This window comes from Mustelus asterias, chromosome 7 (genome assembly GCF_964213995.1).
Source record: "Mustelus asterias chromosome 7, sMusAst1.hap1.1, whole genome shotgun sequence".
Lineage (NCBI taxonomy): Eukaryota > Metazoa > Chordata > Chondrichthyes > Carcharhiniformes > Triakidae > Mustelus > Mustelus asterias.
The window spans coordinates 93,930,582-93,943,003 of record NC_135807.1 but is presented as its reverse complement, the minus strand read 5'-3'; the positions used below and the strand labels follow the sequence as shown (position 1 = coordinate 93,943,003).

The 12,422-nt window shown below is 43.4% G+C and overlaps 1 protein-coding gene across 1 annotated transcript in view; it reads left to right on the top strand.

Moving 5' to 3' along the window:
* Positions 1–11,573: 11,573 nt before the first annotated feature.
* LOC144495487 (tumor necrosis factor receptor superfamily member 6B-like) overlaps positions 11,574–12,422 on the top strand; it is a 34,728-nt gene continuing 33,879 nt past the window's right edge. The window contains exon 1 of the mRNA XM_078215504.1: positions 11,574–11,627. Within this exon, the coding sequence (XP_078071630.1) occupies positions 11,610–11,627 (18 nt within the window). The 5' untranslated portion in view covers positions 11,574–11,609. The remainder of the gene's footprint in view (positions 11,628–12,422) is intronic.

Sequence of the window (12,422 nt, the reverse complement as noted above, 5' to 3'; positions counted from 1 at the left end):
TAGTCAGTATAATTGGCATATCAACTGACCAATCCTGGACAGCAAGGGATCAGAGATTAAACATTCTTCAGCATGAACAGATCTGGCCACACTCAAAGCAAGCCTCAGTCTGAGTCAGTGAGAAGGCTGATAAAAAGAAAATATTGCCTAATCCAATAACCCGAAACAGTGTTGCATGTTTTGTTATTTCAAGGAGATATTAAAATTAACTTATTGAAAAGAGCTATTAAACAGCTACTGTGTGTTAACTTGCTGATTATAAATAAAATAGCTTAAAGATTTGCTTCTGGCCTTATCCCTAGTGTCAACCAGTCACTCTTTCAGATAAAAGTGGGTCATTTGTAAAGATGAAAATATCAATCACATATAACAGTTGTGCCTTCATTGTTATGTCCCAGGTCAAATTGTGCCATTGATACAAATGATTAATTTCAAGGAATGTTGGTCTATTTACAGCAGTGATAATTGCAATTTAACCCAAGTGAATATCTAAAGTAGACTTGAAATTGTAACTGTGTCCCTGTGTGAAGAGGGAGAAAAAACATCTAAAGTTCAAGTTTCTTGTCCATATCCAATAATCCAGTCTGCAAAGGGATATAGAAAATCTAAATGAATGGGCGACAGTCTGGCAGATGGAGTACAATGTTGGTAAATGTGAGGTCATCCATTTTGGTTGGAATAACAGCAAAATGGACTATTATTTAAATGGTAAAAAATTGCAGCATGCTGCTGTGCAAAGGGACCTGGGTGTCCTTGTGCAGGAATCTCAAGGAGTTGGGTGGCAAGTGCAGCAGGTAATTAAGAAGGCAAATGGAATCTTGTCCTTCATTGCTAGAGGGATGGAGTTTAAAAACAGCAAGATTATGTTGCAGCTGTATAAGGTGCTGGTGAGGCCACACCTGGAGTACTGTGTACAGTTTTGGTCTCCTTACTTGAGAAAGGATATACTGGCACTGGAGGGGGTGCAGAGGAGATTTACTAGGTTGATTCTGGAGTTGAGAGGGTTGGCTTATGAGGAGAGACTGAATAGACTGGGGCTATACTCATTGGAATTCAGAAGAATGAGGAGAGATCTTATAGAAACGTATAAGATTATGAAGGGAATAGATAAGCTAGAAGCAGGGAAGTTGTTTCCACTGGCGGATGAAACTAGAACTAGGGGGCAGAGCCTCAAAATAAGGGGAAGCAGATTTAGGACTGAGTTGAGGAGGAACTTCTTCACACAAAGGGTTGTGAATCTGTGGAATTTCCTGCCCAGTGAAGCAGTTGAGGCTACCTCATTGAATGTTTTAGGGCAAGGATAGATACATTTTTGAACAGTAAAGGAATTAAGGGTTATGGTGAGCGGGCGGATAAGTGGAGCTGAGTCCATGAAAAGATCAGCCATGATCTTATTGAATGGCGGAGCAGGCTCGAGGGGCCAGATGGCCTACTCCTGCTCCTAGTTCTCATGTTCTATGTTCTTATTAATTCATTTTGAAGAACGTGCAAGAATAGATAAGGAGGTTTAGACTCGGGTATCAACAACATTTCCACACATGGGCATTGGTTTTCAAATCATGATACCATTGACAATCTATTTATTTTATTGGGGTATCAGCATTACAACTGGAAAATCTGGGTTCCATTGTCTAACTTCCCACATGGGGAATGGTGACTTGGACGATGAGCTGGAGTGCTTTTGCTTTCCCAAGGTGCTGTATTCCATTTGGAGAAGAAGAGAAAGCTATAGACTTTTTGATTAATAAAGAAAGTGTTCCATGTTATACCTTTATAGAAAGTATTTTTAAAATACTGATTCTTTGATAAATAACAAAGTTAATTATATTTTCAACTATTGTTTTCAAATAGTGGATAGAGCAAATTTGCAGGCAAATATAGAAAGATGCAAGAACTTTAAAGTACTGATAATAGGTGGAATTCAATTATCTTAATACAGACTATGATAATAATAGTGTAAAGGGCAAAGACAGGGCAGTAATTCCTTAAACATGTACAAGAGAACTTTCTTGATGAGTATGTTTCCATTCCAAACAGGAAGGAAGCTGGGCTGAACTTAATTATAGGGAATGAAGTAGAAAAATTGGAACATGGTTTAGTGGGGGAGCATTTGGGTGAACAATAATCATACCATCAAGTTGAGAATAATTATGGAAAACTGCAAGCCAGGGTCAAGTGTAAAATACTTATCTGCAGGAGGGCTTATTTCAGTGACTTGAATAAGGATCTGGAGCAGCAGATTGGCAGGTAGACCTGTTGGTACTGGTGCTGGTTGCCATGATTTCAGTCTTTTCAGAAGGGCAGTTGTTTTTAAATATTTAGGTACTAGATACCGTGTAGCAAACAGCAGGCATACTCATCTTACTGATGCCTGTGAGTAAATACTTATTTTCTTAAAAGGATCATCAAAACATGCTTTTAATGCAGCACTTTGATATTGAAGTGGGGAAAAACATAAAGATGGGCACATAACACATAAAATGGCTGCCTGGCACATAAAAAGGTTACCTGGGAAAGAGACATTAAACAGGCACTGACTTTTAGTGCAGACAGCTACTTGAAATTAAAACAGGCAGGACAGACAGTTATTTAAAGTTAAACATGCAGGGAACAAATACTACAGGAAACAGCCAGGGCTTGAGGCACTTTTAAGATAAGGACAGATCTAGGTCAATAAGGACTGATAAAGAGGTTAGCCACAAACGGGAACGGGAATACATAAATGCAGGAAAACCAATTACTGTATGTATAGACCGAAACTAAGTCATTGATAGGGAAAATACCCATTCTATGAAACAATAAGAACATAAGAAATAGGAGTAGGAGTAGGCCATCTAGCCCCTTGAGCCTGCCCCGCCATTCAATAAGATCATGGCTGATCTGAAGTGGATCAGTTCCACTTACCCGCCTGATCCCTATAACCCCTAATTCCCTTACCAATCAGGAATCCATCTATCCGTGATTTAAACATATTCAATGAGGTAGCCTCCACCACTTCAGTGGGCAGAGAATTCCAGAGATTCACCACCCTCTGAGAGAAGAAGTTACTCCTCAACTCTGTCCTAAACTGACCCCCCTTTATTTTGAGGCTGTGCCCTCTAGTTCTAGTTTCCTTTCTAAGTGGAAAGAATCTCTCCACCTCTACCCTATCCAGCCCCTTCATTATCTTATAGGTCTCTATAAGATCCCCCCTCAGCCTTCTAAATTCCAACGAATACAAACCCAATCTGCTCAGTCTCTCCTCATAATCAACACCCCTCATCAATGCGATGTTAAAAGCCAATGTCTGGCTGTAACGATGTGTTAAACTATCAATCCTACTCAGCTGTAACGATGTGTTAAATGGCTAATGTCCGGACTATCCATTGTCTGAAAAGTATAAAAATGAACCACTCCTATTGTATCATTGAGAGAAGGTAGCTGCCTAAAGTACTGCGGAGTACTCCAGTGCCTTTCCTCCACGAAGCTTCGTTAAATAAAACTGTATTGTTGAAACCTCCAAGTCTGACTCCGAAGTGGCAATTTTCCCACAACAATTGGCGTAGTCGGCTAGGATCCTATTACTGGTAAGCTCTGATCGATTGGCCACGATTGGAAAGCCGGAGTAGAGATCACTGAATCTGTGGGAGTCAGACAAGGTCAAGAATACAGTTGAAAGGGGTTAAACTTAAGGGGTATTTGTAGTAATAAGTATTGTCGTATATGATATAGTGATAAGTACTAACCGCTGATAGTGATAAGTAACTGTTGCTTGTGCTGACCAACAAGAGGACAAGGTAGTGCCTGTCTCAAAAATCCAGCCTTAGACCGGCTGTTAAGAGGGGAAATCCCCCACGTGATGGTCAGGAATTGAAGTGGGCAAAGAGATACCAAGGGCACTTAGGATTGTGAAGCACAAGTGGCAGAGGTCAGTTAACATCAAACTCTGTAGTGGCGAACAAACGCAGAGCTGCCACCTGATTGCATGAAAGTTTGTAAAGTGGGTACTGTACTGTCAATGTTGTGAAAAGTGGGGTGGAAAAGGAGCTTGATCAACTCTGACCTAAACCGGACTCCGGTGGAGAAGCACATTGCCGAGGTGGTAATAGTGGAAGCCGTGAGTGTAAATTGAAGCCCTGAGATGGTAGTGAAACACGGTGCTAGAGTAGTAATAGTGGCCGGGGGTAGTGAAGTCCCTACAGTAGAGAGCACATTTTACTAGGGAGTAATCGTGGCCGTACAGTGCCTAAAACACGTTGCCAAGGTGGCAATAGTGACTGGGGGTAGTGATGTTGGCGAGATGGCAGATAAAGAAGTTAAGAGGGGATCTGCAGGTTCTCTCATTGAAGTGTACATGACAAACAGGCAAGCATTAATAAAGAGGATGCAAAAGGATGGCTGGGATACTTCTCAGACCTTAGAGCAGCAGAGGAGTTGGATAGATAAAGAAAAGAGAAACAAGACAAAGAAGATAGGAGGATTGTTAATACATCAGTTAGCTGGTCTAATTGAGCAAGTAGTCACCTTTACTAAGAAGTGGAGTGAAGATGAAGAAAAGAGAGAATTAGAATCCCGAGTGAGGGAACTGGAGAAACAAAACCAGGTATTAGAAGAAAAGCAATAGAGAGGGGAATCTGTTCCTCTACCTCCTTATGAGTCCACACAACAGGGACCAACCGCTCCTCCAGCGGAGTGGGAAGCGCTAGAACACAACTGAGCACCAGTAACCCGAGGGGGAACAGATGCGCAGCCAAAGGCAAATTATAAACCCTTCACCCCAGGTGAGAACAACAAATAATGGTTTCCCTGGGTAAATTACAACCTAGAAGTGCAAACACTAAATTCTGGGAAGGATTAGACACAATCTGGGTAGGACACCAATTACACCTGAGAGACGTACACCAGCTGGTCAGGGCAGCCTGTCCAGCGGATAAGTGGAGGCAGGTAGCAGGTGGACCCGCTGCTCTTCCAGCACAGGATTATAATGGGGGGACGGTGGACACATGCAGTTGCCCTAACATCAGAGATAGATGCTCAACATGCACCTTTCACCCAGTTTAAAGCAGAGGTTCAGAGGGTATTAGGGAAAGCTCCCACTAACTGGAGCAGAATTACCACAACAAAACAGTTAAAAGGGGAAGGAGCTTCTGAATACGGGGAACAGTTCCAGGTATATGGGTTTCCTCCGGGTGCTCCGGTTTCCTCCCACAGTCCAAAGATGTGTGGGTTAGGTTGATTGGCTATGCTAAAATTGCCCTTAGTGTCCTGGGATGCGTAGGTTAGAGGGATTAGTGGGTAAATATGTAGGGATATGGGGGTAGGGTCGGGGTGGGATTGTGGTCGGTGCAGACTCGATGGGCCGAATGGCCTCTTTCTGTGCTGTAGGGTTTCTAAGTTTCTAAGTATATCAAGAGTGCTCAGGACAAGGGAACCCAGGTCAAGGAGTTAGAGCGTTCATCCAGGCTTTTAAGGATGGACTCTCTAGCGCTCACCAGGTCATCCTAAAAATGGGAGTGATTATGTCCCAAGATTACGATGAGTTGGTAGAGTGGGCTAGCGGCGTACCGGGAGAAGAGAAATCCCAGGCAAGAACAAGGCTAGAAAGAGTAGCAGCTTACAGTAACGGGCATGGGACAACGTCTAAACTGACCTGCCACAATTGTGGCCGGCAAGGGCACTTTGTGAGGGATTGCAGGGCTCCACGGAAAGGGAACAGATTTGGGAACAGTGGGAAACATTGCAGCCACTGTAATAAATATGGACACACAGAAGCAGTATGTTGGAATAAGCATGGGAAACCCCTGACCCGATCCATGACCACAGCAGAACCGGAGGAACCACAGGACTTCTGGGGTCAGCAAGATTGACGGTCTGCAGCCCCCATTCACAAGGGTAAGAAGGAGGGAAGGATTTACGTGTCAGCACTAGTAGGGGGCAGGCAATGTGAGATGCTAGTGGACACAGGAGCATCCATATCTGTCACCGACCTTCCCTTACCCACTACAAATAAAATTATTTACCTGACCGAGAGGAGGGAACAAAACACCTGCCTACCTGAGCAAGACCACGTTAGTAGAGATAAATAATCTGTATATACCAATGAGGTTTTATGTGTGCAAAAATAACAAGGGTACAGTAATGGGAAATGATCTGATAGATCAATATACCGGCATACATTGGGGAGACCATGCAGACGCTACGACAACGGATGAATGAACACCGCTCGACAATCACCAGGCAGGAGTGTTCTCTTCCTGTGCGGAACACTTCAGCAGTCACGAGCATTCAGCCTCTGATCTTCGGGTAAGCGTTCTTCAAGGCGGCCTTCACGACACACGGCAATGCAGAATCGCTGAGCAGAAACTGATAGCCAAGTTCGCACACCTGAGGACGGCCTCAACCGGGATCTTGGGTTCATGTCACACTATCTGCAACCCCCACAACTTGCCTGGGCTTGCAAAATCTCACTAACTCCTGGCTGGAGACAATACACATCTCTTTAACCTGTGCTTAACCCTCTCTCCACTCACATTGTCTGTACCTTTAAGACTTGATTACCTGTAAAGACTCGCATTCCAACCATTATTTTGTAAATTGAGTTTGTGTCTTTATATGCCCTGTTTGTGAACACAACTCCCACTCCACCTGACGAACGGGCAGCGCTCTGAAAGCTAGTGGCGTTTGCTAGCAAATAAACCTGTTGGACTTTAACCTGGTGTTGTTAGCCTTCTGACTGTACTCACCAAAGAATGCAAGGTATAGTTGAAGCTGAGAGAGACCAGAAAGCTCCCAAAAAGTTTTTTTAAAAAGCAGTGCAGACCAGTACTCTTATTCCCCTGTACTGTTTTTATTCCTTCTGGGTCCATCTAACTCACAGACAACAATGGCGCTGAGAGAAATAGTTCTCTTAATTCACATGATAATTGCATCGCAAACATGGGAGGAATAAATGTTCCCACATTTTCCCTAGATTGCCATCATTTAGTGAATTTTGATTCAGGATGGTGTTCAGATTTTTCAGGTCTCACTTTGAACATAGGAGGATAAGGAGGGAAAGCTGGAAGTTAATTCAGACGGGGGCAATTTTCAGGAAACACGTAGAACTGCTGGCTGATCCGCTACGACAGATTTCTGCTCCACCAGAATTCCTAATTGTCGAATTCAGGTTACTGAAACCAAATTGCTAGATTGAAAAAAACAAGGCAATGTGTCAGAAGTTTTGAAATCGTGACTTTTCCCATTCGAAATAAACTGGTGACAGCTGTTAATGGTTACTATTGGCCGCTCGTGTCAGCCTCAGTGGATTCAAGCGCTACAAAACCTTGAGCATATCATCTCGGCTCGCACACCCCGATGCGGTATTGAAGGAGTGCTGCACTGACCTTTCTGTTGACAATAAGCCTAAAGTCCTACCTGCCCTAAAATGCATGTAAATGATCATATCTTGAAGACAAGCAGGTGAATTGTCCTAGCCAATATATAATTCTCAACCAACATCCCGAAAACAGATTAAGGGTGGGATTTTCTGGCTGCGCTCGCCCCAAAACTGGAAAATCTCGTCCGAGGTCAACGGACCTTTTGATGATCCGCCCCTCGCCCATTCTGATTTCTGTGGCGGGCGTAATGGTAAAATTCACCCCGATGTGTTCATTTATCTCACTGCTGTTTGCTGGATCTTGCTATGTGAAAATTGATTGTTGTATCTCTCTACATTACCTCCAGTGATGACACATCAAAATTGCTTACTTATTTAAGAAGGCTTATAGAGTTAAGTCAGGGAACGACAGACCAGTGAGCCTCACTTCAATGGTAAGGAAGCTATTGGAGAAAATTCTACAGGAGAGCATTTATCTCCACTTGAAGGTGCACTGCTTGATTGGGGATAGTCAGAATGGCTTTCTTAGAGGGAGGTCACAAATTTGATTGGATTTTTTGAGGAGGTGACTAGGTGAGTAGATGAAGGTAGTGCAGTCGATGTAGTTTATATGGATTTCAGCAAAGCCTTTGGCAAGGCCCCAAATGGAAGACTTGTAAAGAAGCTAAATGCACATGGAATATAGGGTAATTTGATAAAGTGGATTTAAAATTGGCTCAGTTGTAGGAGACAGAGGGTGATCACAGGAGGCTGCTTTAATGATGGGAAGCCAGTGTCCAGTGACATACCACAGCAATAGGTGGTGGGTCCCCTATTATTCGTCATTTATATAAATGACATAGATACTATGTGGGGGATAGGATTAGTAAGTTTGCAGATGACACAAAGATGGCTGGGTGGTTAACAGTGAGGTTGAGTGTCTTGGGCTACAAGATGACATATATGGAATGGTCAAATGGGCAGATAAGTGGCAGATGGAATTTAACTCTGAAAAATGTGAGGTGATACACTTTGGAAGGAGTAATTTGACAAGGAAGTATACTATGAAAGGTCTGACACTGAGAAGTTCTGTGGAACAAAGGGATCTGGGCACATTTGTCCACAAAGCTCTGAAGACAGAAGGGCATGTTAGTAGGGTGGTGAAAAAGGCAGATGGGACACTTGCCTTTATCAATTGAAGTATAAATTACAAAAACAAGGAAGTCATGGAGTTGTATAGAATTTTGGTGAAGCCACAGCTAGAGTACAGTGTGCAGTTCTGGTCATTACAGGAAAGATGTGATTGCACTGGAAGGGGTGCAGAAGAGATTCACCAGGATGCTGCCTGCAGTGGGACATTTAAGTTATGAAGAGAGGTTGGATAGGCTTTGTTTATTTTTGTTGGAGCAGGGAGCACTGATGGGTGACTTGATTGAGGGATAGTTTATAAGAGGCATAGACAGAGTGAATAGGGAGCAGCTGTTCCCCTTAGGTGAAAAGTCAGTCACTCATAGGTTCAAGGTGAGGGGCAGGAAGTTAAGGAAAAACTCCTGTGAGGAAAAATCTTTTTGCCCAGAGGGTGGTGACAATCACTGCCTGAGAGAGTGGTAGAGGCAAATTGCCTCACAACCTTTAAAAAGTACCTGGATGAGCACATGGCACATCAAAACATTCAAGGCTATGGGCCAAGTGCTGGTAAATGGGATAATGTGGGACGTCAGGTGTTTCTCGCGTGTCAGTGCAGACTCCATGGGTGAAGGGCCTCTTTTGCACTCAATGATTCTATGGTTCTTGTTGCAAAGTGCTTTTAGGTCGTTCAAGGTGCTACACAAATGCAAGTTCTTTCTTCCTTAATACAATGCAGAATCTTTGGACAAACCATGAGCATTGCAACAAATCCCTATGAGGAACAAGCGCCGCGATAAAATCCTGTGAGAAATTTGAGCATCACAATTAAACTCAGGGAGAATCGAGGGGACCACAGTGGTTGGAGATTGCTGTGAAAAACTCGAACACTAAAGCAAATCAATGTAACAGACTACAAACTCGCAGTGAATCCTAATGAGAAACAAAATTTCTAGTCAATCTCTGCAGGAAGGGAAATTGCAAAACAGTACAAAAGAAGCACTAGGAATAACACCGCCATTCAGACACACCCGTTAGCAGAAACGCAATGGTGATTCTAAGACTTTCAGTTTGTTCTGAAGAGGCTTGTTTAAAAAAAGGGATGATGATTCAGCCTTTTGATATTTCTCTGTGGCAAGGCGATTTCATTTCGAGTTGGACGAAGCAGCATCTGCGGGACTTCCTGAGCAGGACACTAAGTTTTCACAATCTCTGACTCACTGACTCACAGACACACAAGACAGGAACACTAAAATATCCCAACGCAAGACTCACAATGCAGTATGAAGACAGCGGAAAATACTAACACGTGAAAATAGTGTAGATTAGTCATTTCCAAATTGGAGAATATAAGTATACACATGAGGAAGAGTTCAGATTAATTCTTCCTCACTCAATTCTTCAAAAAAACCCTCCACCCCATCAAAAGAAATCATGACACATTGATGAATGCCAACTTGTCTGTTCCTTTTACAGATGCTATCTAATTTGCTTCCAGCATTATCTATACATTGCTTTCAGAATTTCCAGCATATGCATTATGCTTTATATTTTTTGGATAGAACAGCACCTGGTAAGTGCGAATCATTCACTCTGGTGCATAAGCTTGGCTGCAACGCTTATCTACACATCACCAATCATGGACTTCTGGAAATGTAATGGAGAACATTCCCCTGTCCACATCGACCGGGATGAATGGTCGAGAGCTTGAAGTTTCTAGGTGTCCAGATCACCAGCAACTTGTCCTGGTTCCTCCGCGCGGACGCTATTTTTAAGAAAGCTCACCAATGCCTCTACTTTCTCAGGAGACTAAGGGAATTTGGCATGTCCACTATGACTCCCACCAATTTTTACAGATCATAGAATCCTACAGTGCCGAATGGGCGGCACGGTGGCAAATAGGCGGCACGGTGGCACAAAGGTTAGCACTGCTGCCTCACAGTGCCAGGGACCTGGGTTCAATTCCCGGCTTGGGTCACTGTCTGTGCTGAGTCTGCACATTCTCCCTGTGTCTGCATGGGTTTTCTCTGGGTGCTCCGGTTTCCTCCCACAATCTGAACGACATGCAGGTTAGGTGCATTGGCCATGCTAAATTCTCCCTCAATGTACCTGGACAGGCGCCAGAGTGTGGCGACTAGGGGATTTTCACAGTAACTTCATTACAGCATGAATGTAAGGCTACTTGTGATTAATAAATAAACTTAATAAACTTAATAAAATTTGGACCATCAAGTCTGCACTGACCACAATCCCATGCAGGCCCTATCCCCACAACCCCATATATTTACCTCAGCTAGTCCCCCTGACACTTTAGCAATTTAGCATGGTCAATCCACCTAACCTGCACATCTTTGGCCTGTGATGCACCATAGAAAGCATTCTTTCTGATTGTATCACAGTTTGGTGTGGCTCCGGCAAGACCGCAAGAAACTACAAAGGGTTGTGAATGAGCCCAGTCCATCACACAAACCAGCCTCCCATCCATTGACTCTGTTTACACTGCCCACTGCCTCAGAAAAGCAGCCAGCATAATTAAGGACCCCATGCACCCCACACATATATCCTCTTCCATCTTCCTCAGTCAGGAAAAAGATACAAAAGTCTGAGGTCACATACCAACCAACTCGAGAATAGCTTCTTCCCTGCTGCCATCAGACTTCTGAATGAACCTACCTTTCATTAAGTTGATCTTTCTCTACACCCTAACTATGATTGTAACACTACATTGTGCACCCTCTCCTTTCCTTCTCCCCTATGCACTCTATGAACGGTATGCTTTGTCTGTATAGAGCGCAAGAAAGAAACAATACTTTTCAATGTATACCAATATATGTGTCAATAATAAATCAGATTAGTGACTACATATCCACATAAAGACTTTGGAGTAAATTGGGCTATAAAAGGTGACATGTCAATCCTTCTTTATTTTTACACATTTTTGCTTGCGGTGTCTTGAGGGTTTCAAGTTGGGGACTGCGTCATTCATTTGGGCTCGACAATACAGAGTAAAAATATTAAACATTTCTGAACCAATGAGGACGAAAGGGCGCCTCCGCACTCGGGGAATTCCCAACACCTCCCAGCCTTTAAATTCTCTGCAGGTCGCCGTAGGATCCAGCGGCCGCTCCAGCGTGCAGCACCAGGCATCCGGATGGAACTGATCAGAGCGGTGAGTAGCAAATCGAACGGAAAGTGACCAGCAGCCTGTCATGTCCAAAATCACTTGTGATTGGTACATAGGAGTGTGGGTGCTTGTCACACCAAGGCAGAAATGGGGTTCAAATATGGTGAATTGTTGAAATATGTCTTTAATGATCCCGGAGATTACAGGTTGCTGATTGGTGAAGTTATATTCTAATTTTAACATGCCCGTACTATATTCCGTTTTTTAATGTGATAAAGTGCTGACTAAAAATTGCACCCAAAAGAATAACAAGAACTGGCTGATTGAAAAGTATATCCCTAGAGCTTTGAAATCAGAAACCTATCTCTTAGTTATTTTCATGACTGTCCTCGCTGTCCACGGGGATGGTGCCGGAGGACTGGAGAATGGCGAATGTTGTTCCTCTGTTTAAGAAAGGGAATAGAAATGACCCTGGTAATTATAGACCGGTTAGTCTTACTTCGGTGGTTGGTAAATTGATGGAAAAGGTCCTTAGAGATGGGATTTACGACCATTTAGAAAGATGCGGATTAATCCGGGATAGTCAGCACGGATTCGTGAAGGGCAAGTCGTGCCTCACAAATTTGATAGAATTTTTTGAGGAGGTAACTAAGTGTGTTGATGAAGGTAGGGCAGTTGAAGTCATATACATGGATTTTAGTAAGGCGTTTGATAAGGTCCCCCATGGTCGGCTTATGATGAAAGTGAGGAGGTGTGGGATAGAGGGAAAGTTGGCCGATTGGATAGGTAACTGGCTGTCTGATCGAAGACAGAGGGTGGTGGTGGATGGAAAATTTTCGG